Below are 23,803 nucleotides of genomic sequence, written 5' to 3' on the forward strand. Positions count from 1 at the left end.
TAAAAGCCTTGTTCCCCCACCAAGTTTGAAATCAATCTGCACAGCCTTGGTGCCATTTGTTTTTTGACAGTCTGGGCCCAGTCAGTCCATGAGGAATAGGGGAACCAGTTAGAACCATTTCCTTTACTGAGGCTGGATGTTTATCCTATGCACTGGAGAGCCCCAAGTAGGAGAAGGACACGGCCAGGGCTCCCCAGTCTCACAGTTACCACCTGCTAGCTGAAGCAAAGAAAACTCTCCAAGGTCACCCAATACGTGTGGTAGTGAGGTCTCAAGTGAAGGCCTGAGGGCTCTCCTCAAGGTTGCAAGCCCTCTCCCAGCATTTCCCTTCATGAGCACACAGTGCATCTTCTCCAACTGGGACAAGAAGTAAGCCCATGGCTGAAACGGCCCCATCCACTGACTGCATAAGCACAACCAATCAGTGACACACTGTCCTAGAGATCTGGACAAGGGAAGCAGCCTCAAAGGAGAAAGAAAGGGCCCTTTAGGCCACACATGCCTCCTCCCATTCACTTCAGGTGCATAGAAGGGAGGGCTGGTGGAACCAGCCACACCCCTTGTCACCCTCTCACTGGATAACAGATCTAGCAAAAACAGGACACACCCATGATTCCTACCCCCACCCCCACCCCAATGAGCCAATCACCAGCTTTCACCTAATTAAGCCGGTAGCAAAGGTTTACTGAACAGACCCAGGCAGCTCCAGGACTCTCCTGCCCAGCTTAAAGATCACAGAATAGATGGTCCAAGAAGTGGGGGTGGGACCAGAGGGTGCTGACCTCCAGGGTTCTGCTCCCGAGCATTTACCTTTTGATCCGGCAGGTTAAAAAGAAATTCCCGGTCAAAGCGGCCAGGTCTCCTGAGCGCAGGGTCAATGGAGTCCAGTCTGTTGGTAGCACCAATAACGACAATTTCCCCCCGGTTGTCTAGCCCATCCATGAGTGCGAGGAGGGTGGACACGATGGAACTGGAAGAGAAGGAGGCAGGAGAGGTGCTGAAGCCGGCCCACCCAGGCCCCCACAATGGGTCAGCAGCACCATCACTCTCTTCTGGACAGACACCGCTCTCATCAACGACATACCCAGAGCATGGCGGCAGACTTCCATCTAGCTCTCAGCCAGTCATGAAAAGAAGGTTCACTACCTATCTGAGCTGAACAAAATCATCCCAGGTAGACCACTCTGGGAAGGAAAGGAGGCATGGCCCCTACCAGGCTGCCACCACCTGAAACAAGCCCCAAAAGGGACAAAAGGGACAAAGGGCCTATCTGTCCCTCCTTCTAATTTCCAGGGTGAAAATATAACAGCTTGAAGGTCCCTCAAGACTCATACCAAGGCCTGGCCTTGCTCCGCCCCTGCCAAGGAAGAGACAGGGACCTAAAAGGACCTGGTCTCATGCTGTTCATCTCCCCACAGGCACCCAGCCTAGCAGTAACATAGGCAATCTGTCAGGAGCTCCTAGCTGGGCACAGGACCATCCCCTCCAGGTAGACCTCACTGCCTCCCACTGGCTTGAACATCTCCCTCTAGATTCAACACTTAAGGTGGGGGAAGGGGGTATCACCCAAACTGGCCCCATGTTACTCCACTCTCCTTTTCTGCCCTGTCCTGCTCCCTCCCTCTCCCATCAACCCCTTTCTAGCTCCTTTAGAGTGTGGACTTCAGAGAGCCTGTTCAAAGCTACCTCCTAGAGTTCAAAGATCACCTCTCCCCCTTGTATTTGTGGCCCCAGGTCATAACACAGAGGCAGCACTGACCAGATGCCAGCTGACCAACCCACAGCTGGGGTCTTGGTCTAAGTAGCCTGACTCGGAGAAGATATCCTGAATCTGGGATGAAAGATGAGATAGCAATTAGGGAGACTGGGGGGGAGGGGTGCTTTTTCCTCTCTCTGCAGCACAAACATGCCACCCCACATACACACATGCCCCTCATCCCACATACATACATATGTGCCCCCTACCCACACACATACACACATGACCACAGCTGGCTGGAGTCACAGATGTTACCCCTGTGGCCTGTGACCACAGTCAAATCAAGCCCCTGGACAGAAACTGGCTGCGATCTGGGTCCAAGGTAGCGATTCCTGCACCCACCAAGTGGACTAAGAAACATCCCATGAACTGAAAGGCCCAACCAAGGAAGATGCTTCTGAACCCGGAGCTGTCTGTGACCCAGTGAGGACTGGGTATGCCCCAGGCTTTCTGACCCAATCCCTAGCACAGGCTTGACCCTTCTTGACCCCAACAGCAGCTGCTGGCCTGGCCCACTGATGCCATGGGGGGGACGCACCACATGACAGCCCTGAGAGGTGGCAGGACAGTCCCTCAGAATACTATGGACCAACAGCTAGCAAAGGTGACCAGCACCAATCATGCTGCTTCTCCATGCACAGAACCATAAGCCCCAAGAGGCCAGGGAGGGAGGTTTTTCAGTTAGTCAAATTCCTCAGTCCAAGTTTACCTGTGAATCTGGTCCTGTCTGCTAGATCGAACTGGAGCCAACCCATCAATCTCATCAAAAAATATTATCGAGGGTCTCATCAGGTAGGCCTAATAGAAGAAAGGACAGTGAGCATCTCCAGATCCACCCAGAGGCAAAGACCCAAGCTTAAGCTGCTCATAGGTTGCCCATCACCCGAGGCTTCCCCCAGACCCCTGAGCATCAGCCAGGTCCAACCCCACACGAGCAGATCCAGAGCCGTGGAGGCCTCCCTCACGTAGGCCAGGGGCTCGATTCCTCAGCTGCAATACAGGGAGACCATATGTACAACTATTATAGTCTGAGCCTTTACAAAAAGCAGTGGCATCCCAAGGACCAGTGAGGTAGGCATTATAAGAAACATGCTGCCGTGGGGCAAACACATTGCCCCCCCATGCTCTATACAGGACGCTCCCTGACAGGAGGGCTAGGTGGGATCAGAACCCAGATCAGCTCTGCCCTGGGTTCTATCTCTCTCCATTGCTGAAAGAAGACCCCCTTGCTGCCTGTCAGCTAGAACTGTGACAATATCCAAGGCTCTCTGCTTTCATCCCTTGGGCCATTCTATACACATGCCAGGCCCATACACAAGTTGGAAGTGGGAAGGGCATTCTCTAAGACCAACCCAACAAGAGGTCTCATAGCCTCTGCTTGAGCATGAAGCCCTCAGGGAGGAGCACCTGCCCATCCCACACAGTGACTACACCCAAACCGCCCCCCCTCCCCCCCACTCCTTGCCTTGCTCTCTGGGCTTAGTTCCTTTTAAATGCCATAAAAACTGGATGGTAGCCCCCAAGACTTCACTTCTTTCTCAAGGATAACTATGCACAGCTTCTTCCTGAGGCCTTACACCATCTCAATCCCCCCTCCTCTGGACTCTCTTTGGGCAAATGGCCTTACCCTGAGGAGGCCAGAGCCGCACTTAGCACCACAGGAAGATGTCTGTCCAGGACAGAGGACGGAGGGACTCTCACCTCCTTATTCATGGAGCTCTGGGCAGCCCAAGATCAGATTAGCTTCTTGGGCTGACATATCACACTGCTGTCTAGACAGCAGTTTATCAAAAAAGCAGCAGGGTGACTTAACCACACCTTCTGTCTGTCATACGTGGACAGGTCAGTTCACCAGTATGGCACTTCCATGTTACAGGGCCTTATAGACATGGACTCACGCGGTGGGTTAGCTCTCCCTGGCAGCCTGCTGTCATCTGCAAGCCTGATGACAAACCATCTAGGCCTTTATCATCGTCACTGACAAAAAGGTGCAATGAGCCTACAGACCCCTGGGGCCCTCCTGGAACACTGCCCCTTAAGGCAAAGTCTTTTTCCTTTCCAAAGGCACAGCATGAGACCCTTCATCAGATGCCTCTCTGGGTATCTGCAGAGCTCAGTCCAGTCCCTGGCACAGAGTAGAGGCTTAATGTCCACTGGGTGACTGAAATGCCTAGACTCTGCTCCAGTGTGGGTAGGTAACCACCACAATCCACAGGCTGAGTGATCCTGGAGTAAAGGGCACAGGGTTTGGCCTGGCTGAGTTTTTCTTCCCTTTCCAGGCTATCACTTTCCCTGCCTGCTCACGGGCAGGGGCCCAAGGATTCTCTCCATCACATCTGTCATATCTGCCGGGTGGCAACTTAACCCATGAGGACTGACTCCCCTCTCCAACGGAGTGAAGCTAGATAATTCCACCCCGTCCCAGCCCACAAACTCAGACAGAAGGTTGGGCCTCACACCGTGGAGAAATAAGCCACATGGCAGCCCAGCCAGCACAGGCCCACAAGTCTGAGGAGCCTCCCTCTACCCTAGAGAAGGCATCAGAGATGGGACTGAAGGTGTGTGTGTGTGTGTGTGTGTGTGTGTGTGTGTGTGTGTGAAAAAACACTGAATGGCAGAGCCCTCCCCCCACTCTCAGGACCCTTCCTGGGGTCTCCTACATAGGGGCTCATTCTTCCCCTTGCCCCTTTGTATGGCTGCACATGCCCCTTGCCCAGAGACACAGAGGCCCCAGGCAAGCTCCAAAGCCCTTTCGTGGGCCAGACAGGGCCTTCTATTACCTGGTCAAAAAGCAGCCGAAGCTGTCTCTCAGATTCTCCAACCCACTTGCTCAAACAATCAGCTCCTTTGCGCATGAAGAAAGCCACTTTCTTGTCTCCCTGGCTGCACTCGTTGGCCAGCGCTCTGGCAACCAAGGTCTTACCAGTGCCGGGGGGACCATAAAACAAGCAGCCCCTGTGGAAGGAAAGAAAGGGGGGAGGGGGCTCTGAGTTAGCCAGAGAAAAGGCTGCACTAAGCACTGGGCGGGGGGGAGGGGGGAGGGGAGGAAGGACAAGGAGGCAGGCCTATGGTCAGTGAGAACTTGGTGGGCAGCCAACCTGCCCTCTGCAGGCCATAGCCGTGCAGCCCACAGCTGCAAGGTCAGGACCTCGGACAGCTCACAGGGACAAGGGCCACTGAAAGGCAAGCATCCTTCACCAACAAGACCGGAGCCCTCACCTACCTGGGAGGCTGAATTTTGAATTTTTCAAAGATTTCAGGATACAGAAGAGGAAACACGACCATTTCTTTTAGTGCATGAATGTGATGGCTCAATCCTCCAATACTATCAAATCGCACCTTGGGAAGAATGGGAGGAAAAAAGGCCAGCTGTTAAGCATCAGTGCTGTGTGTGGTCAGGCACACCACATGAGCCCAAACAGGCACCCTCAGAAGCTTCCCAAAGAATAGGTGAAGGGATGGGAAAAGGGAAGGGAAGGGTTCAGAGAATATGTATGAAGAACAAATAAAATTATCACTTCTTACAAATGATATGATGGTTTCCTTAGAGAGTCAACTAAATACATACACATAATGTACAACATATATTCTATACATGCATATAGAATATATACATATGATAATATAGTATATAAAAATACATATAAAATAAATACACATAAACTATCAGCATCTCCATGTATCACTAACAAAACCCAGACAGAAGAGACAAAGAGAAAGTCCAGTTAAAATAACTACAGAAGGTATTAAATAGCTGGAAGTCTACCTAACAAGGCACACACAGGATCTATATGAATTCAACTATAAAACTATTTAAAGAAAAACAGGCCTAAATAATTAGAAAAATATTAATTTCTCAAGGGTAGGCCAAACCAATTTTTAAAAATACCCAGTACCAAAATTAAGTTACTTATTCAATACCATACAAATCAAGCTTCCAAAAACTTTAGAAGATTAGAAAAATGAATAATGAAATGTGTCTCAAAGCACAAAAGGTCAGAATCTCAAGGGAAATGATGAAGAGCTGAAAGAAAAATGGACTCAAAGGCCACACAGATCCTGCTCTCCACTCTCCCTCAGAGCAGTCATCACCCATACAACAGAGGGCAAGTAAAACAGATCAGGGAGGTCCTTAGCAGCCTTATGGTAGACAGCCCCTCCCCTCCGTCTTAATCACTGTGACACGCTTCTCCTGGAGAGGCTGTTCTTGACTGCCTGCCCTTTGCTGTGTGCACCCTGCACAACCAATGGGATTTCTTTCTTTGCTCCCAGAAGGACACTTCATGAGGCACAGTGTGATTGGCCATCACTGTACCTGCTGCTCTGTGACCTTTCCATGTTTCCATCATGAGGTTCAACACACCAAGAAGTGAAAATGGCTCCTGGGAGACCTGGGAGTTGAAGCTTCTGTGGGACGGGTATTTGCGTCCCTTTCTTCTTTAATTTGGTCTCCCCTGAAGGACTTTCAGATCACATGACGAACAAGAAGGAAGAAGGGACAGATTCTCCAGCCTCTCCGAAGCAGGAATTTCTGCATCGCTAGCCTATTTATAGTGATTTGAGGCAAGTATCTCATCAGACCTTCAGAATCCTCTTGAAGACTGGTGCTTTTACAGTCCCAATTTCACAGATCAGGAAAGAAGGGCAGACAGGAGTGAGATGCATGGTCAGACTCACACAGCTAGTCACTAAGGACCACAAATTTCAACAATCTAAGTCACCGAAACTCCTAATTCTGCGGCCACACCTCTATGAACTGATAGAGGGCTCCCTCAACCCTTCACTCAGTGTGCCCTCCCTCATTGGTCCCCATGACACTGGCCAGTCCACACTGGGCTCTGCCCAGAACCCACCTGCAACATCTGCCAGAGAATTGAGGGACAGAAGGAGCTGGGGCCGAAGGCCAGGGTGTGGCCTGGGGAAAAGAAGACTGGCACCCAGCGAAGGCTGAGTCTGACCCCAAAAGTCATTTGGGGCAGAGACTGAGGCTGGGCCCGGAGAGAAGTGCCCAGGCAAGCACAGTCTCCATTCCTGTCTGAGCTCATGCTCTGGCTCTCTGCCACACTCCCCCGCTAGGTACCTTGTACCTTCTCACTCTCAGGTATCAGTTACCAAAGATCTCAGGAGGGAGAAAATGCAATTACAAGACTCTAAGCACAAGCAGACAAAGCAAAGAGATTAATAACAGATAGGAAGATGGCCTCCAGATCACCTATATGAGTCCAATCATCCCTGACTAAATATTTCAAAACTAAAGAAAATCAATGAACCTCTAATGCAGATGCCCAAGAGAGCAGGGAACCCCAGGGGGATGTTCCCACGTGGTCCAAGAGATAAATAAGTATCACGAATACAGAATGGATAATCTTCAGAGGCGAAAGAAAGGGCTAAAGAGAGACACTTAAATAGGTGGGGGGGGGGGGGGGTGCTCACTAAAAAAAAACAAAAAAGAATAGAATGGGAATGAAAATACACCAAAGGGAAGGACGATCAAGCAAAAGAAAAGAAAAATGCAGTCAGTTTTAAAGAAAACATGAACTTGATACAAGCAAAACATAATGACCTCAAAGAAAGGATGCATAAAACAGCCGAAGATTCTGAGTTATGCCTGGGGCGGCTAGGTGGAACAGTGAATAGAGCACCAGCCCCGAAGTAAGGAGGACCTGAGTTCAAATCCAGCCTCAGACACCTGACACACTTACTAGCTGTGTGACCTTGGGCAAGTCACTTAACCCCAATTGCCTTGCCTTCCCCACTCCAAAAAAAAAAAAAAGAGTAAGCTTCTAAGTCATGCCAAAGAACGCCAGTCAAAAAATGAGCCCATGGTGCAAGGAATCCTAAGAGAAAAAGGCCCAGGACTTGTGAACACAGAAAACCAAGGGTCAGTCAAAAGAACCCTCAGACAAAGTACAACTGCTGCAAGAGATCAGGAGGAAAGGCTTCCAAAATAGAAAGGAAAGAGATTCGAATACACCTAATCCCAACTATTCTCCACCTGCCAGAAATGTGCCACAAAGACCAAAAGAGATGGATGCTCGGTGACCCCCAGATCCAGGCCGTAGCCAAGGCCTGCCGACCTCCCCTCTGCAGCATCTCTCCACTATGCCGCCCCTTGACCCTGGCCTGGGGCAGACCCTCACAAACACTCAAGGAAAAGGCTATGGAAAGACTTCAGGGAAGGATGTGGTTCTGGGAATGGTTTATAAAACAAAGATGCCTTGGGTTTCTCACAGAGGTGGGACCAAGGACTCAACTACAGTCACTTCACTCTCCTTCTGTAATAGGAAGAGGACCAGTGATGTCACAGTCACATCTTGATCTGCACAGAGTCACTGGCCTTGCTCTCTCCTCCCAGTCAGCACAGTCCAGCGGCAGGACAAAGGTCAGGAGCCAGGGGATGGCCTTGGTGTCGTCCACGTCTGACCGAGTTTTAAGTGCTCCACAGCTCCTGCTGCAACTGCCCAAGTGTCCGTCAGAACTGACTGCCCTCATCTGCCCATTCTGCTGGGGGAAGTCTTCCCATGAGTGGGGCAGTCACCCCCTAACTCACTAAGGAGTTAGCCCGGACACAGAGACAGTTTTCCTGGGAGGTGGCCACTGCGTCTGCTACAGCTTCTTGAAGCCATGGATGAATCAGGTACCAGGCAGGCACCAAAGGCAGATGAGCAGCCCTAAAAAGCCCTCCCACCACAGGCACTCATCCTCTCTGAACACCTCATACAGGAAGAGAGCAAACCATTTTGGCTGGACTGCAGAGAGGATGAAAAACAGTGTTAGGAGAGAAGGCTGGAATAACAGGGTGATGCCAAGTCACAGAGGGTTCCTGAAGGTATCAACTCCAGAAGTAATAGAAACTCTGAAGAAATTCCAGTCGGGTAATGATACAACCAGAGTCTTAGGGAAGAAACAGGATGCTGGCAGCTATGAAAGGCAGACTGGTCCAGGGAGAATGGAGGAGTGGGAATCATTTTTAAGAAGCTCCTGTCACATCCCAAGGAGGTGATAATGAGGGTCTACACTGTGCTGGAGGCAGGAGACATGGAGAAGAAGGGACTGGACGAGAGACATCAGTGTGGAAGAACCCACCCTGTGCTGCGAGAGGAGACAGACAGAGAAGGCCCCTCTATCATCCTCTCAAAGCCATGGAAGTTCTCCAGGATTCACACTATCAAATACCTCCTCTTGCTGGACACTCTCTTCTCTCTAACACTGCCAGCCAGTTCTCCTCCTCCTGCCTGGACATTCACGGGCCCTTTTGCTGTGTCTTCATTGGAGCTATCTCCATGGGGCTCTGGGCTGGGCCCTGTACTGTTTCCCTGGGGGATCTCCTCAGCTCCCTAGGATTTAATGACTACTCTTTGCTGATGATTTTCTCATCTACCTGTCCTGCCCCAGTCTCTCTGCTGAACTCCAACCTCTCAGCTCCAATCAGACATACAACAGACAGTCCAAAAAAGAAACTCACCATCTTTCCCCCTATAGACCTTCCCTATTACTGCCAAGGGTACCACCATCCTCCCAGGGCCCAGACTCCCAAACTAGGTATCATCCTGGACTCCTCACACTCACTCTCACACTGTGTTCCCCATATCCAATATGGTGCCAAAGCCTGTTGTTTTCACTTTTGCAGCAACTCTCTAATATACACCATTCTCTCCTCTGAAAATGCCACTATCCTGATCCAAGTTTCCATAAAATAAAAAGCAAACAAAAAAACAATGAAAATCAAATTATTAGCATGAAAAATGAAAAGGATAAATGTACAACCAAAGAAGATGAATTCAAAGCAATAATACAGAATTACCTTGCCCAATTATATGCCAATAAAATTAATAATCTAAACGAAATGGATGAATGTTTACAAAACTATAAACTGTCCAGATTACCAGAAGAGGAAGTAGAATACTTAAATAAGCCTAACTTAGAAAAACAGACTGACCAATCTATAAATGAGCTCCCTAAGGAAAAAGCCCCAGGGCCAGACAGGTTTACAAGTGAATCCTACCAAACGTTTAAAGAACAATTAATTCCAATATTACATAAACTGTTTGAAAAAACAGGTAGAATAGTGCTACCAAATTCTTTCTATGACACAAATATGATTTTGATATCTAAACTAGGGAAAGCAAACACAGAGAAAGAAAACTATAGAGCAATCTCCCTAATCAATACTGATGCAAAAAATGTTAAATAACTAGTAAGGAGATTACAAGCAATTTATTACAAAGATCAAACTAGCTGGATTTCTATAAGGAAAGCAGGAAATCTATCAGCATGATGGACCATGTTACAGCAACAACAAAAATCATAGGATCCTATCAACCAATTCCGGAAGCGCTTCTGATATAATCCAACACCCATTCCTACAGAAAACATCAGAAAGGAGACAAGCAGCACCTACCTAAGAGCAGGAGCTTCCGCGATCTGTAACGGGGACAGACTAGAAGCCTTTCCAAGAAGGTCAGGTGTGAAACGAGAATGCCAACGATCACTATCATCATGTGATACTGAGCTAGAAATACCCGAGACAGCAATCGGACAAGGAAAGAAAACTGATGGAATAAGCATCAGTGAGGAGGAAGCCAAGCTATCACTGCTTGTAGATGATATTATAATGTTTATTTAGAGACCCACTAGAGAGTCAACTAAAAAAACTACTCAAAACAATGAATACTGGCCAAGTTGCAGGATGTAAACAAATTCACACAAGTGATCAACATCTCTACATATTACTACACAAACAACATTACCAGAACAGAGACTGGAAGAGACATTCCATTTAAAACGACCGCAGACAATACACAAGGCTTAGAAGTCTTCCTGCCAACAACTGCATGAAGTGTGAGTACAATTACAAAACACTCTGCACACAAATAAAGACAGATCTAAATAGCTCATGAGTGGGCTAATGCAATATAATAAAAATGATAATACTACCTCAATTAATTTGCTTGTTCAGTGCCATATTCAAGCTACCAAAAATCACCTTTTAGAGCTAGAAAAAAATGATAAATTCATCTGGAAGAATAAAAGGTCAAGATCAATCTTGAAAAACGTGAGGAAAGTGGGACTGTCAATGGCGGACCTCTGATCACATTACAAAGTGATGGTCAGCACACAGTCTGGTCCTGGAGAAGACACAGAGCGACTGGTCAATGCAGCAGATGAGGTTTACAACGCACACAAGGACACAAGCACAATGACCTCAGGGCGATACATCCCAAGGTCCCAGCTACGGGGCAAGAACTCACTCTGACAAAAGCTGCTGGAAACTGGAAGCAGCCCGGCAGAATGCAGGCATTCTCATGCCTACACTAAGAGAAGCTCAAACGGACACGGGATCGAGACATAAAGGGTGTTATCACAAGCAAGTGAGAGGAACATGGGAAGAAATGCCTCTGAGATCCATGCAGAGGGGAAGAGTTCATGATAAAACAAGAGATCCTGAGGGTCATAGGAGGTAAAGCGGACAATCTGCATTACACAGAATTAAAAAGTCTTGCAGAAACAAAACCAATGCTGCCAAAATCAGAAGGAAAACTGGAAACCAAGGAAAATGTTCTCAGTAAATAAGCCTCATTCTTCAACTATATTGGGAACTGAGCCAAATGTATAAAAATAAGAGGGAGGCATTCCCTAACTGATAAATGGTAAAGGGATATGAAGAGGCAAGAGGAAGAAATCAGTCTATCAAGTCATTAAAAAAACACTCTAACTCACTAAAACTCAGAGAAATACAAATCAAAACCAGGGTACTACCTCAGATTCATCAGATCGGCTAAGATGACAGAAGAGGAAAATGACAAATTGTGGAAGGTATGTAGGAAAATATGGACAATGATGTGTTTTTGGTAGAGCTGAGAACTAGTCCATCTATTTTAGAGAACAATTTGTAAGCACGCTCAAAGGGCTAAAAAATGGTCCACACCCTTTGACCCTGTGATACCACTACTAAAAGGACCAGCAGACACAAAAAGCTTTATGCAGCTCTTTTTCTGATGGTGAAGTATTGGCAACTGAAGGGATGGATGTCTAACAACTGGGTTATGTCTGAACAAGTTCCAGTACAGCAGCGTGATGGAATACTTTTGTGCTATAAGAAATGACAGGGATGGTTTCAGAAAAATCTGGGAAGAATTCTAGGAACTGAGGCAAAGTGAAGGGAGCAGAACTAAAAGAACACTGCACAATGATCCCCCAGGAAAGGCTTAACTACTCTGATAACACAATGACTCCACACAAGTCCAAAGAACCCATGATGAAAGACGCTACCCACCTCCAGAGAACTGACAGCCTCACAAGCACAGACAAAAGCGTATTTTTTTGTTTTTTCCTAAAGCACAGCAGAAAGATTTTGCATGAATTCAAGTGTCTAATGGGTGGGGGAGAGGTAGTGTGACCATGTGGCCTCTCTTCATCCCGTCTGGTGGCTCCCTCTTGCCTTCAGAATCCAATATAAAACGCTGTCCTGTCTTTCTAGCCTTCCTCCCTGGCTCAGTCTCTGTCCCCTCCTCGCACATCTGGTCTGGGTCTGTAACATCTCTCCAGTGTGGCCCTTCGGCCATCCTGCCTGGACTGTGGCAGCGGCTGCTAGAGGCTCTCTCCCCACACCAGTCCATCCTCCATCAATCCACCAAGCTGCACATCTCACTTGCCCACTCCCTGCGACCTCCCCAAAGCCTTTATTTGTTTTTACAGCATGGCTGCTTGGCCAGCATCTTCCCTTTCCTCTTCCCCAGATGTTCTGGGTCCCGTGACACCAGCCCCTTGCCATCCCTGGTCTGAGCCGCTCCGCCCCTGCCACAGTGAGTTTTCCTGACTAATCCCCTCCTGGCTTCCTCCCTTCTACATCGGTTTTGTTTCCTTGGGGCATGATCTCCAGTTTGTTGGGCAGACACCTTATTTGCCCTCAGGGATTTGCTCACAGTCTCCCCCATTAGACGTGAGAGTGTTGAGGGCATAGACTGTCTTGCTTTTGTTCAGCCCAGGGTCTAGCACCAAGGAAAGTTTGTCTAATAAATTCTTATGTCTAATAAATGTCTTAATAAATTGCCAAAAAATGTTTTTCCTAAGATACAAGTTTGATGATGTCTTTCAGCCATATTCAGCAGTGTGCAGTGACTCCCAGTCACCTCGTGGACAAAACTCTTCCACGTGGCATTTACAATTCTCTGCAGTTGCACTATAGCCTCTCTACACATCCACCAACCCCCTTCCCTGCGCACACTCCACAGGACTTCTGGCTGCTCCCCCAAGCTTGGCCCTGGAGAGTCCCCTGGACTGAGCCTCCCTAACCCACCTCCAAGGCTTCCTCGAAGACAACAGCTAGCACATGTGAAGCCCTCCCCTGAGAGGAGAAGCATGCATGCAGCCACAAAGGAGAGGCCAAAGAGAGGTCCTGGACCCCCTTCACTGAGTGGCTCGAGAGCAGGCGACAGGATGCTCAGGACAGGCACCATGACTTCCCTGAGGAGGGGAGCGAGCTATGGGAACTGCCCTACTGACACAGCAAGGCACCTACCGACTTGTCAAGTATCATCGGGTCAACGTCTGCCAAGCTGGCACCAACTTTGACGCGTTCTCGAAGAATGCCGCTGGCTAAATCTTCTGCTCTGAAGTTCATTGGCAAACACCTGCAGGACAGGAAGAGGCCTGGTAAGCCACAGCAGGGAAGATCAGCACCCTGTGGGCTCTTGTAAGTCCAGGACTAAGCGCAGCAACATCAGGTCCAGGAACACTAGGTTCTCATTCATGGAGGCTGGGGCCAGCTTCTGACAAGCAGGAACGTCTGTCCTGCACCATATGTCCAGCCATGAACTAGAAAGTGAGCCCGGAATGCGCCAGAAAAAAACCACCATGAACGTGCTTCTAATCACTCTGAGGGAGGCATGTGGTCTACCATTAGGCACTGATAGAAAGACATTGGAAACCCAATCTGGGAGACCTCTGTCCTTAGAAAGAAAGCCCTGCTGAGCAAGGCTTGGTATACTTCATAGCCTAGTCCACCCCAACTGACCTGCCCAGCCACCCTTTCCTGACTCCCCCAAACCAGTCACCTCCTTCTTCTGGCACTCTACTCCACATGACTCTGTGGCAGGCCCCTCATGGTCAGCCTGAAAGCTCCAAAACAGAGCTTTGGCCTTCTTAACAGTCTCTGTCAATTCTGTTTGCCTAAAATCTGCTCAGCAGAACAGGTCAAAAATAACATCTCTAGAACAGTATGCACCAACCTGTTTTTGCCCCTAAAAGTCTCTCCTAGGGCAAACAAAGGCCAAGAAGAGAAAGTCCTGAGAGTAGATGCTCTAGGTGCATGTAAAACTATGGACACAGACACATCCCAACAGTCACAGCAGTCACTGACACCCAGAGGGCATTCTAAGGATTACAAGGGGCTTCACCTGCGTTAGCAGCACATATGACCCTCAAAAATCACCCTGTGAGGTCAGGGCTATTACCACCCTCCTCTGAAACTAACCCAGATTCGGTGCCTTGCCCAGGGACCCCTGACTCTTGGCCCTGTATCCCTTCCTCCCTCCCCAAGAGCTCCCCTTTTCCCCTTCAGAACAGGGTTTCCTGGGCCCCGCCAAGGATGACCTCCTTGGCTACCTCGAGCTCCCCAATCTAAAGACTCCAGAACAATCCAGAGAACAGCACATGGTCCGTGTGGATTCTACTCCATCAGCTCTCTGGCTTCCAGAGCTTATGGTCCAGGAGGACCCCATGAGCATGCTGCCCCCAGGTCTAACCATCAGAAACTCCTGCAGGGAACTGAGGAGTTCCCAGCTCCCAGTCCAATTCCTTCTATCCGACTGAAAACCAGCAGGCAGGAGCTGATGGGAGGCAGGAAAGAAGAGACATCGCCAACTGAGGGCAGACCCTCTTCTCAAGCTCGACACGGCTGTGCACCCTCGTCTGCCCACACCCCCAGCAGCTGGAAGGTGACTGGCTCCCATCCACGGACTTCCTACCCAGCCCAGAGAAGAGAGCCACATGATGTGAAGGCCTCCACCCAGGGCCAGCAACCCCAAGGAATGCCCCTGGACCATCCTGCTCTGCGGCTGCCCCCAGGCCCCACCCACCTGTTCCTGGCCCGGGCCATGCTCTTTGACTTCCTTCTCTCGAAGCGCTCCTCATCAGAAGACGTCGTGTCGCTGCTGTGGATGGCATGCTTCTTTCTCCTGTTCAAAAGAGCCAAAGTGAATCAGAGACGCAAGCGTGAGCCTTCCTGGCCTGCAGTCACAGAACGCATTCACGGGAGGGACAAGGCCGCAAAAGCAGACTGACATGCTTTGCAACAAGGCCCCACAGGACAATGCCCTCGACAGCAGCGTCCACAGGGGCTGACCGCAGATGCCAAGACTATGGGGCGTCCAGGAGGAGGACTGGAGTGGGATATGACAAGTGCCAGCAGGGCACTGGGAGCCGCTGAGCCTGTGAATGAGCTGGGGGGTCCGGGCAAGGAGATGGAGGGGGAGCGCTCAGATGCCAGTAGCCATGGCTACAGAGAGGCCAAGGCCACCAGGCAGAGCACTGGAAGCCACTGAGCCCATGACCAAGCAGTGCATGGGGGCATCACAAGCTGGAAGGGTTATGGGCTGCAGAGCTACGGGCATCAGGGGAGGCCAGCGAGCCATGGCTGAGAGGAGAGAAGGGACAAGGCTCCACCCCCTGGAGGGGGCCCTGCCGCACCAGCACTGCTTGCTGGAGCTTCTCACTCTTCATTCTCTGGGCTCGCCAAGGAGTCACGATGGGAGAGGGAGGGAAGGGACAGCAGTTGGGAGGAAAAGAATCCCAAGAAATGCAGCAGAAGACGCTCTGGAGGGTGTCACTCAGACCCCCCCCCACAATGAGGACCCATCTGCCAAGATGAAGGGCCCAAGTGACCTGGACCCACGATGCTGGTGCCCAACAAAACTGCGAGAGGAGGGGCCTGAGACCTAGGAAACACCTTGTGGGCATCGCCGAGCTCCAAGTGTTCCCACGTGACCCAAAGCCAATGTATTTTGGAGAGGTTCGAGCATGAAGCCAATTGAATGAATCTGTACAGAGAAGCAGAGAGGCGTGGAGAGCCCTCGGCGAAGATGGCGGTGTGAGGGTCTAGAAGATGACCCACAACAGGCTGACTTGGTGGTTTTTTCCTTTTTCTTCTTTTTAGAGAAATCCTCTGGGCTCAGCTCTCCAGCCACACAGACCTCTGCACTGTTATGGGGGAAGGGGCCTTCCCGCACAAGAGGCTTCGTCAAGGGTCAGATGTCAGGAGAAGCAGAAGACTCCGACCTTCCCAAAAGCTGGGCTCAGGAGCTTTCTGGGACCTGGGGACTTTGTACAAGAGGCATGATCCATCCCAGCCCCACAATCCACTGTCCCTACAGAAACAAGTGGGGGCACCAAGGAGCCGAGGCCTGCAGCTGTCTCAGAGGCTGCCGCAGCCAACTTGCCACTCGTGCCGAGCCTCTTCTCTGGATGCGTGCTGTCTTTGGAAAGCAGATAGGAGCTCCCTGAGGACAGGTGCCACTGCCCTTTTCCTCTCTGTGTCCCCAGGTACCAGCACAGCACCTGGTAGACACTATGCACTTATATGTTTGTTCAAAAAAATGGTCAGTGGCACTTAGGAAGCACCTACTGTGTGCAGGCCTTATGCCAAACACCAGGGTCCCTGCCCTCAGGGAGTTTACAGTCTAACAAGGGGAGTGCGGCCTGCTGGCTCCCTCTGCAACGCCCCCTTCAGCCCTGTGGGGCAGGGGTGGTGAGTGGAGCCAAGTGAGGAGAAGAGCCGCTCCTGCCAAAGTGGTTGGAGGGCTGGGGGAGTGGGAGGCGCCTGTGCGCATCACCTTCAGCCACCCAGGCGTGCCGGACCCACTCACTTCCCTACAGGGGAGAACAGAGTCCAAAAGGCAGAGAGATTCTGGCTCAAGCCAGTGCCCACAGAGGGCTGGACAAGCCACCCTCAGGTACATGACCATGCCACCAAGGACGCTGGCGGGTCATGTCAGAGTCGCAGCTGCCAGCACGCCCAGCCAGGAGCACGGATCAGGGGCCAAAGTCCCCCACAGAGACAGAGTTGATGCTCCTTGATGAAGACTGTGTAAGGAGGCCCAGCAGCACCAAGAACAAGGCCATCCACGCCCGGTCACTCTGTCATAAGTCTCGCAAGCAACCACCCCACAATTGTCACAGCTCCCCAGGTCCACCCCCAGGGGGGAGGAGAGGTGAATCACTGGGCCTCAGAGATCAGGAAAGAATGCCCACCCCAGGCAGACCAATGGACCAGCAAGCTCTTCCAAGAGGGCCTCATGTCAGGGGACACTGAGAAGCTCCAAGCGGAGGGTAAGGGCCTCCAAGGTCAGCTGGCCCCCAAGCCACTTCAGAAAGAGCACAAGAGAAGGGACAGGCACATGCCCAGGCACCAGGGAAGACAGGGAGCCTGAACCTACTGGGCATCAAGGGGGCTGAGCCAAAGCCCTGCCCAGTCCGCTCTTCTCTGCAAACCCAAAGCTGAGGGGCGACCTCGACAGAAAAGTTCACCTGATATGGCTTCTTCTGGCAGGAGATCTGTGGATGTCAAACAGGGCGTTTTCCCTCTTTTTCTGATGAACTGGCACTGAGAGGAAAAGGACAAGACACAGACAGAGTGACTGATCAGGTCCTCAAGGCACAGAAACGTTTCTGTCTAACTCCCCCGCAGTGGCCAGCTCCACTCTTTCCCATGCTGAACTCCTTCATCCAACAGGGGAAAAAGCAGCTCCTCTCCAAATGCTTCTCATCTAAACTGGGCACAGGAAATACTGTCTGGAAAGGCGGACGACCCCCCAGGGAAGGGCAAAATGGGTAAGCCATTTAAAGAAGGATTGGAGCTTTTCAGAAGTAACAGAGTGAGCCAACATGAAGAGTCAGGGAGAAGGCTGAACTACTCAATTCTTAATCTGTACTTTCAAGGGGAATCCTCACAGGACTGGAAAAAATGCAACAGAAACGATCCGCAAGTATTTCAGACTACAGCTCAAGGAGAACGGGGAAAGGAGCTCATGCCACTCCCAATGCCAGGGCCGAAGGAAAGGCCGTCAGCCCGATTTTCAACAGCTGAACGGAAGGGTATTCTGTGAAGCCCAGGACAGCCAACTTGGCTGACCATGAAATGCCACAGCCGTCAGCCTCTTCTCCCGAGTTCTCCTCCGCTTCCTTCACACCATCCTCCCAGAGGCCCCTCAGGATCCTGACCCCAGGGAGATTCACAGTCTTCATGGAGGCATCTCCCTTCCCCTCCTCACTAAGGAGCCAGGCCCATGAACGCAGCCCACACCCCCATCCACCACAGAGGCCCTCACCTATGGGCGGGGCCTGGTATCTCTCCACAGTCTTCCTCTGCCTCAGGTTATAGGGGCGGTCATTCTCTTCTCCTTCAGCCTCCTCCACTTCGATGTCCCCGTCCTCCTCCTGAGATTCTAAACACAGGATGCGAGCTCTCACCCACTAGCCCCCAGGGAGGTCATCGGAGAGAGGGGCACACGAGACACCCTGGGGTTTGGCTGGGACCACAATGGATCCTCACCAGAGCCCTGGGAGGGAAGCAAGATCCATAGCCCCATTTTAGAGAGAAGAGTCACGCAGGCCTCTGTGTCTGGGAAAGGCTATGCAGCCAGAGTTTTCTCACTCCAGGCCCAGCTCTGTCTCCCTTACACAAACGGCAAGTCTCTCCAACATACAAGCCCCATGAGGCCGGGCACAGCTGGCACCCAGAAGGTGAGCTCATTCAGAAATGCGGTGCCCAGGAGGAAGGGCAATGTTTTTACTTTTCAACGTAAAACAAGGCACCACTGCCAAAATCCATTCCCATCCTTGACTGGAAGCTGCTCAGCCTCCTGGGGTGCCGCCTTCCAGAGGAAGCATCCCCTCAGACTGCAGGACCCTACCTCACCTCCCCACCCCAAGAGGGCTCAGGAGGCCTGAGGCAGCTAAATACAACTGCACAGAACACAGCGACACCAGGCCAGAAACAACTGAGACCTGGCAAGGGTCCCACAACCCAGAGCCATTTCATCCTCATCAGGAAAAGAAAAGGCTGCCAACCCAAAAGCCCCGATAGGAACAGGCCCTCAGCAGCCCCTGGACAAGGACCCACCGCCAACCAGCCAGTTCTCCTGCAGGGTCAGTCCTGGAGAAAGGCTTCTGCAGAGCACAGCTCCTGAGGGTTCCCACACCTCCCTGTGACATGCCTGGGATCAACATGGGCCAGAGAAGGAGAGACACTGGCCAGACTTGTCCCCCAGGAGGAGGGAGGGTCCAGTCCCCAAGGATTCTGCCAGGAAGCATCCCAGCAGGCAGGGAACAGGGAGCCTGTGGTTCTGCAGCTGCCCCCCACCTGGCTCTGGGGGCTCACCCACCTTCTTCCTCCCCCTCAGTAGACACCTCATGATGGTTCTGGATGCCGTAACTGTTTCTTCTCAGGGACTTCCTTCGCCTTTTCACTCTTGAATACATGTCCATGTTTTCCTTTAATTAAAAATAACTTAATAAACTGATAGCTAGGTGGATGGTCTCTGATAAAGATACAAAGGGCCAGACTAATTAGAAGGCTGCCTCAGACACTTTCTGTGTAAGCCTGGTCCGCTGATGGAGATGGGAGTGGGCAGCAGGTCAAAGCTGGGCTCAGTCACCACACACACACGCCCCACCCTCCCGTAACAGACTCTCAAGGCAGAGGGAGGGCCAGGGGCTGTGAGTGGCACACGTACAAACTCTGTGTCTGTCCACATCCGGAGCCTCTCCACCTCGCCAGACCGCCTGTTCCTTCGGATGTTGATGTTGTCCATTTCCTGCAAGACCGCCTCGGCAGTGCTTCAGGGACACAGAAACAAAGGCCTGGGCTGAGGGTCAGGATGGCCCACTGCACACCCCACAGCATCCCAAGTCCCCGTCATTCCCTCAACATGGCTCAAGCTGGGTAGGAGGCACATGGGGCTGAGGGCCTCAGACCCTAAGCTGGCCCCGAAGGCCTTTCCAAAAGAGTAGGGCTCCCTGAAGTGACCATGAGGGCAAAATGAACCATGTCCACCCTGAATAACACAAGAGGCTGCCTCCGTCCGAGAGAGTCTAAAGGAACCTCATCAGAGGAGCAAAGTGCATTCTGGGGAGGTGACGGAGCCCCACCCACAGCATCTGGTGAGGGGGAGCAAAAAGTAAGCAATGAAACTTGTGTGGGAAAGTCGGGTCAGATCCTCCCTAGCGGGCACCCATGGGATGCCCCCAGAGCCACAGGATGCTCATCCATACCTGTTGACAAGCTGATCAAATAACAAGCTCTGATTCACACTTTCAAATCTGTTTTTCCTGGAGCGACAACTTTTCCTGACTTCCATGTCCCCATTCATACACGGGCGGTCCCCATCTCCCTTCTTGTCCCCTCGGAGGGGGTGGCTTCGAAGAGCTGGGAGGTGACAGAGGTTTCACTTGAGAACACAGAGGAATGTTTTGAGGGTGCCCACAAAAAGGAGAGATGACCAAGTAGAACGACAGCTACTCAAGTGTCTGGTGCCTACTGCTGCCGGACAAATAACCATCGCCTCTGATTCGGTCTGAGGCGACTCGCGATCAGTGACCAGAGCTGGGACACGCACAACGGCCCCTCATCTCCAGCTGCACAAATGGCCCCCTCGTCCCCCACTGAATCAGTGCTGAAAGAAGGTCAGAGCTGACCATTCCTGATCACCCACAGAATACTCACATAGGCTACTGTGTCCGTTGGGTAATGCGGCCCCGGGCTGAGAAGTCAACCTAGAACACAAGTATACAAGTGATATGCAAACACATGCACATTCAGTTAAAGAAGCAACTGCAAATGAAATGGTTTATCATCAAACTTTACATCCCCCAGAGCTAAGGAGCGCTAGCACTCCGCGAAGAGGGGCGTGCCCGCTGGGCAATCAAGGCGACCCTCTACTACTCCAAGCTTTCTCTTCAATGGTGAGTAACAGAAGCGTGGATAGCTTGGTCAGTCTGTGCCCCAGTGAAAATGCCCCCTCGAGTCTGGCCTCCTTAGTGGTGACTTTTCTAATTCAGATGAGAAACAAAACCAGCCAAAAGCCAGTAGACAAAGACTCTGGCCAACCTGAAAACCTTTCTTTAAGGGGCTGAGAGCCCAATGCCACAGCTCTGGCCATTTCACAAGGGTTCCGCTGAGGCTCTGGGTTCTATTTCTATTGTTACGGGGCTAGGGAAGCGGGGGGAGGGTGGCAGGGCACAGGGACCCATGAGCTGCCAACACTGGCAGAGAGATGCTTTCCAAAGAGCTGGGCCTAGACTCCTAAGGGCCAATTGTAAAAGATCTCGTGGTCATCAAGAAACAGGCCCAGCCTTCAGAAGAACCAGAGGAAACACAGCGGGGTGCCTGGAACCACTGGAGCTAAAGCTCATGCAGGCAGAAAAGGTTCCTCCTCACACCTGCCCCCTCCCACCATGTGCACGGTTCCAAGATTGCAGTCCTACCAAATCACCCGTACAGAAGGGCTCACCTTCTCTGTCAGAGGACAAGGTGCCTGGCACAGAGGAGGGAGCCAGGAAATGTCGAGGGCCACCCCCCACCCCGGAAAAAGTCAACTCAGATCACATTCATGACTCTGAATCTAAACAAGGGACACTCGGCTTAGTCCAAGCAAGAAGGCCACCTGACGTGGCTCCAAAACACAAGGCCATGGTCAAGGACAGAGATGCACCCTAAGGGAGAGGGCTGAAGGGCAGGTCAGGCTCCCAATTCAGCTCTAGTCTGAGGGGCATTATCATCACTTGCTTCAAAATCACTGGACTCCGAGTTTTCAGTTTCAGCTGGGCTTTTGAGTTTTCCATCCATCTGATCGACCTTTGCGGCCGCTGACACTGCTGGTCACTCTCTTCTCTCTAGGTCTCCTCCTCTGACTCTGAGCTCGATCTGACCGTGGCCACGCCCCTCTAAGCAGAGGCTTCCCCCAGGGCTCTGTCCTTGGCCCTCTTCTCCCCCTACTCTATGTCATTGGGTGATCTCATCCTTTCCCAGGGATTTAATGACCGTGTCTATACCGATGATTCTCCAATCTCCCTTTCCTCCCCAATCTCTCTGCTGACCTCTAATGACCTCATCTCCAAATGCTTTCAGATATCTCCAACTGGACATCCAGTAGACACCTTAAACTCAATAAATCAAAAAAAGCGCTTGTGGTCTTTGCCCCCTAAGCCCTCCCCTCTCCCTACCTTCCCTATTACTGTAGACAGCACCACCCTCCTCTCAGTGCCTGCGGCTCCCAACCTACAAGTCATCCTGGGCTCCTCACTATCTCTCATACACATACCCCCTACCAATATCCAATATGGTGCCAAGGCCTATCAATTTTCACCTCCGAGGAATCTCTTCACTGTGCCCCCTTCTTTCCTGACACTGCCCCCACCCTCGGGCAGACCCTCATCACCTCACAACTGGGCTATCACATTAACCTGCAGAGGGGGGGGGGTCCACCTGCCCCAAGTCTCTCCCCACTCTAGCCCATCCTCCATTCATCCACCACGTGGAGATCTGGCCATGTCCCCTCTTATTCAATAAACTCCCTACTTTCTCCAGAATTAAAAAAAAAATCCTTTGCTTGGTGTTCAAAGCCCTTCATAACCTGGTCCCCTCTCACTTATCTGGTCTTCCTACACCTTACTCTCCAGTGACCCCAGGCTCTTGGCTTTCCCACAAACAAGACCCTCCCACTCTCAGCATTTTCTCTAGCTATCCTTCAGGCCTGGAATGTTCTGCCTCTGCTGCTCTGACCACTGACCTCCCCAGCTTCTTTCACGTCCCCACCAAAATCCCACCTTCTACAAGAAGCTTTCCCCAGCCCCTCTTCATTCCAGATCCTTCCCTCTGCTGATTATGTCCTATTGTCATTTCCTCCATGTACTAAAAATACCAAAAATGCATATTCCCTCTAATTGCTACCATGGGGATCCTATAATGGAACTGACTTTATGCTAAACCAATTTTATCATTCGAGTCTACATCTGCCTAAAGCCACCTATGGCTCTGAGTTGAACTCGGAAATTTTCCTCTGAATTAGCTGAAGGCTGCTTCTTTGTTAAGCCCCACAATTACCCTCCAGAAAAGACAGGCCCGTCCCCTGTCCTTGACTGTCTTTGTGCAGGTACCAGCATTTCTCTCCCAAGGAGACAAGAAGTCTGGTGATTCTGATCCCCCAGCCAAAACCTACAAGATGCAGGTGGGTCCCATAAACCAACAGAGCATTGCTGAATGGCCCACCCTCTTCCCTGCCAAAATGCTGCCAGCCTTGTGACTAATTACTTAGTCTTTCTCGCCTGGTCCTTGTTTTCCAGCACTTTCCCCAGAGCACCATGAAGGCCCTCCTAAGGGTCTTTGGTTGTTGAGAGGCCAGAGACCCAACGGATTGGTTACTGCTGATCTAACTAAAAAAGTGATCATGTCTGGACCATTATCTCTCAGTTAATTTTCTAATGTAAGAGTAGATAGATGGATGGATGATGGACAGATGGGAGGGCGGGTAGATGGGTGGATGGATGGATGGATGGATGGATGGATGGATGTGTGGGTAGACAGGCAGATAGATGATGGACAGAGGGCAGGTGGGTGGATGGATACAAAGATGTATAGTTATTGTTTGCATGCTCTCTCTTCCATTAGTTTGAGGGCAGGGATTGTCTTTTGTCTCTTTCTGGACCCCAGAGTGTAGCACATAGCAGGTGCTTAATAAACACTGAAAGACTGACTGAAGAGAGATGAGGGTCTTGCTCTGGGTTAGCTCTAACACAACCAGAGAGGTGGGGCTTCCCTGTCCACAGGCCAAATGAAAAGTAGTGGGAACCCCAACACTAACTAAGACTCTAGCCAGTCACTGAGCCTCCCAGACGCAATTTCCTCATCTGAAAAATGGACACAAATTGTCGACCAAGCAGGAAGTTAGCTGAACCACGTGGGTTGCTCAGTGGGCTGTACACTGAACTTAGGGTTCACTACCCCAGACACTTACTGGCTTGGTGACCCTGGCCACGTAAAAGCCTCAC

At 51.0% G+C, this 23,803-nt stretch overlaps 1 protein-coding gene across 5 annotated transcripts in view; it reads right to left on the reverse strand.

The window, feature by feature from the left end:
* ATAD2B (ATPase family AAA domain containing 2B) overlaps positions 1–23,803 on the reverse strand; it is an 89,659-nt gene that overhangs the window by 42,498 nt on the left and 23,358 nt on the right. For all 5 annotated transcript variants that reach the window (XM_069097333.1, XM_069097331.1, XM_069097330.1 and 2 more), the window contains 12 exons: positions 20,481–20,530; positions 20,030–20,183; positions 19,492–19,594; positions 19,141–19,249; positions 18,085–18,201; positions 17,285–17,360; positions 14,839–14,937; positions 13,281–13,392; positions 4,983–5,098; positions 4,540–4,714; positions 2,469–2,557; positions 811–970 (listed from right to left, as the gene is read on the reverse strand). In XM_069097333.1, the coding sequence (XP_068953434.1) occupies positions 811–970; positions 2,469–2,557; positions 4,540–4,714; positions 4,983–5,098; positions 13,281–13,392; positions 14,839–14,937; positions 17,285–17,360; positions 18,085–18,201; positions 19,141–19,249; positions 19,492–19,594; positions 20,030–20,127 (1,254 nt within the window). In that variant the 5' untranslated portion in view covers positions 20,128–20,183; positions 20,481–20,530. The remainder of the gene's footprint in view (positions 1–810; positions 971–2,468; positions 2,558–4,539; positions 4,715–4,982; positions 5,099–13,280; positions 13,393–14,838; positions 14,938–17,284; positions 17,361–18,084; positions 18,202–19,140; positions 19,250–19,491; positions 19,595–20,029; positions 20,184–20,480; positions 20,531–23,803) is intronic.

The sequence above is a fragment of the Petaurus breviceps genome, unplaced genomic scaffold (assembly GCF_028583685.1).
Source record: "Petaurus breviceps papuanus isolate PSGF00001 unplaced genomic scaffold, PetGlider_PUasm1.0 356, whole genome shotgun sequence".
NCBI lineage: Eukaryota > Metazoa > Chordata > Mammalia > Diprotodontia > Petauridae > Petaurus > Petaurus breviceps.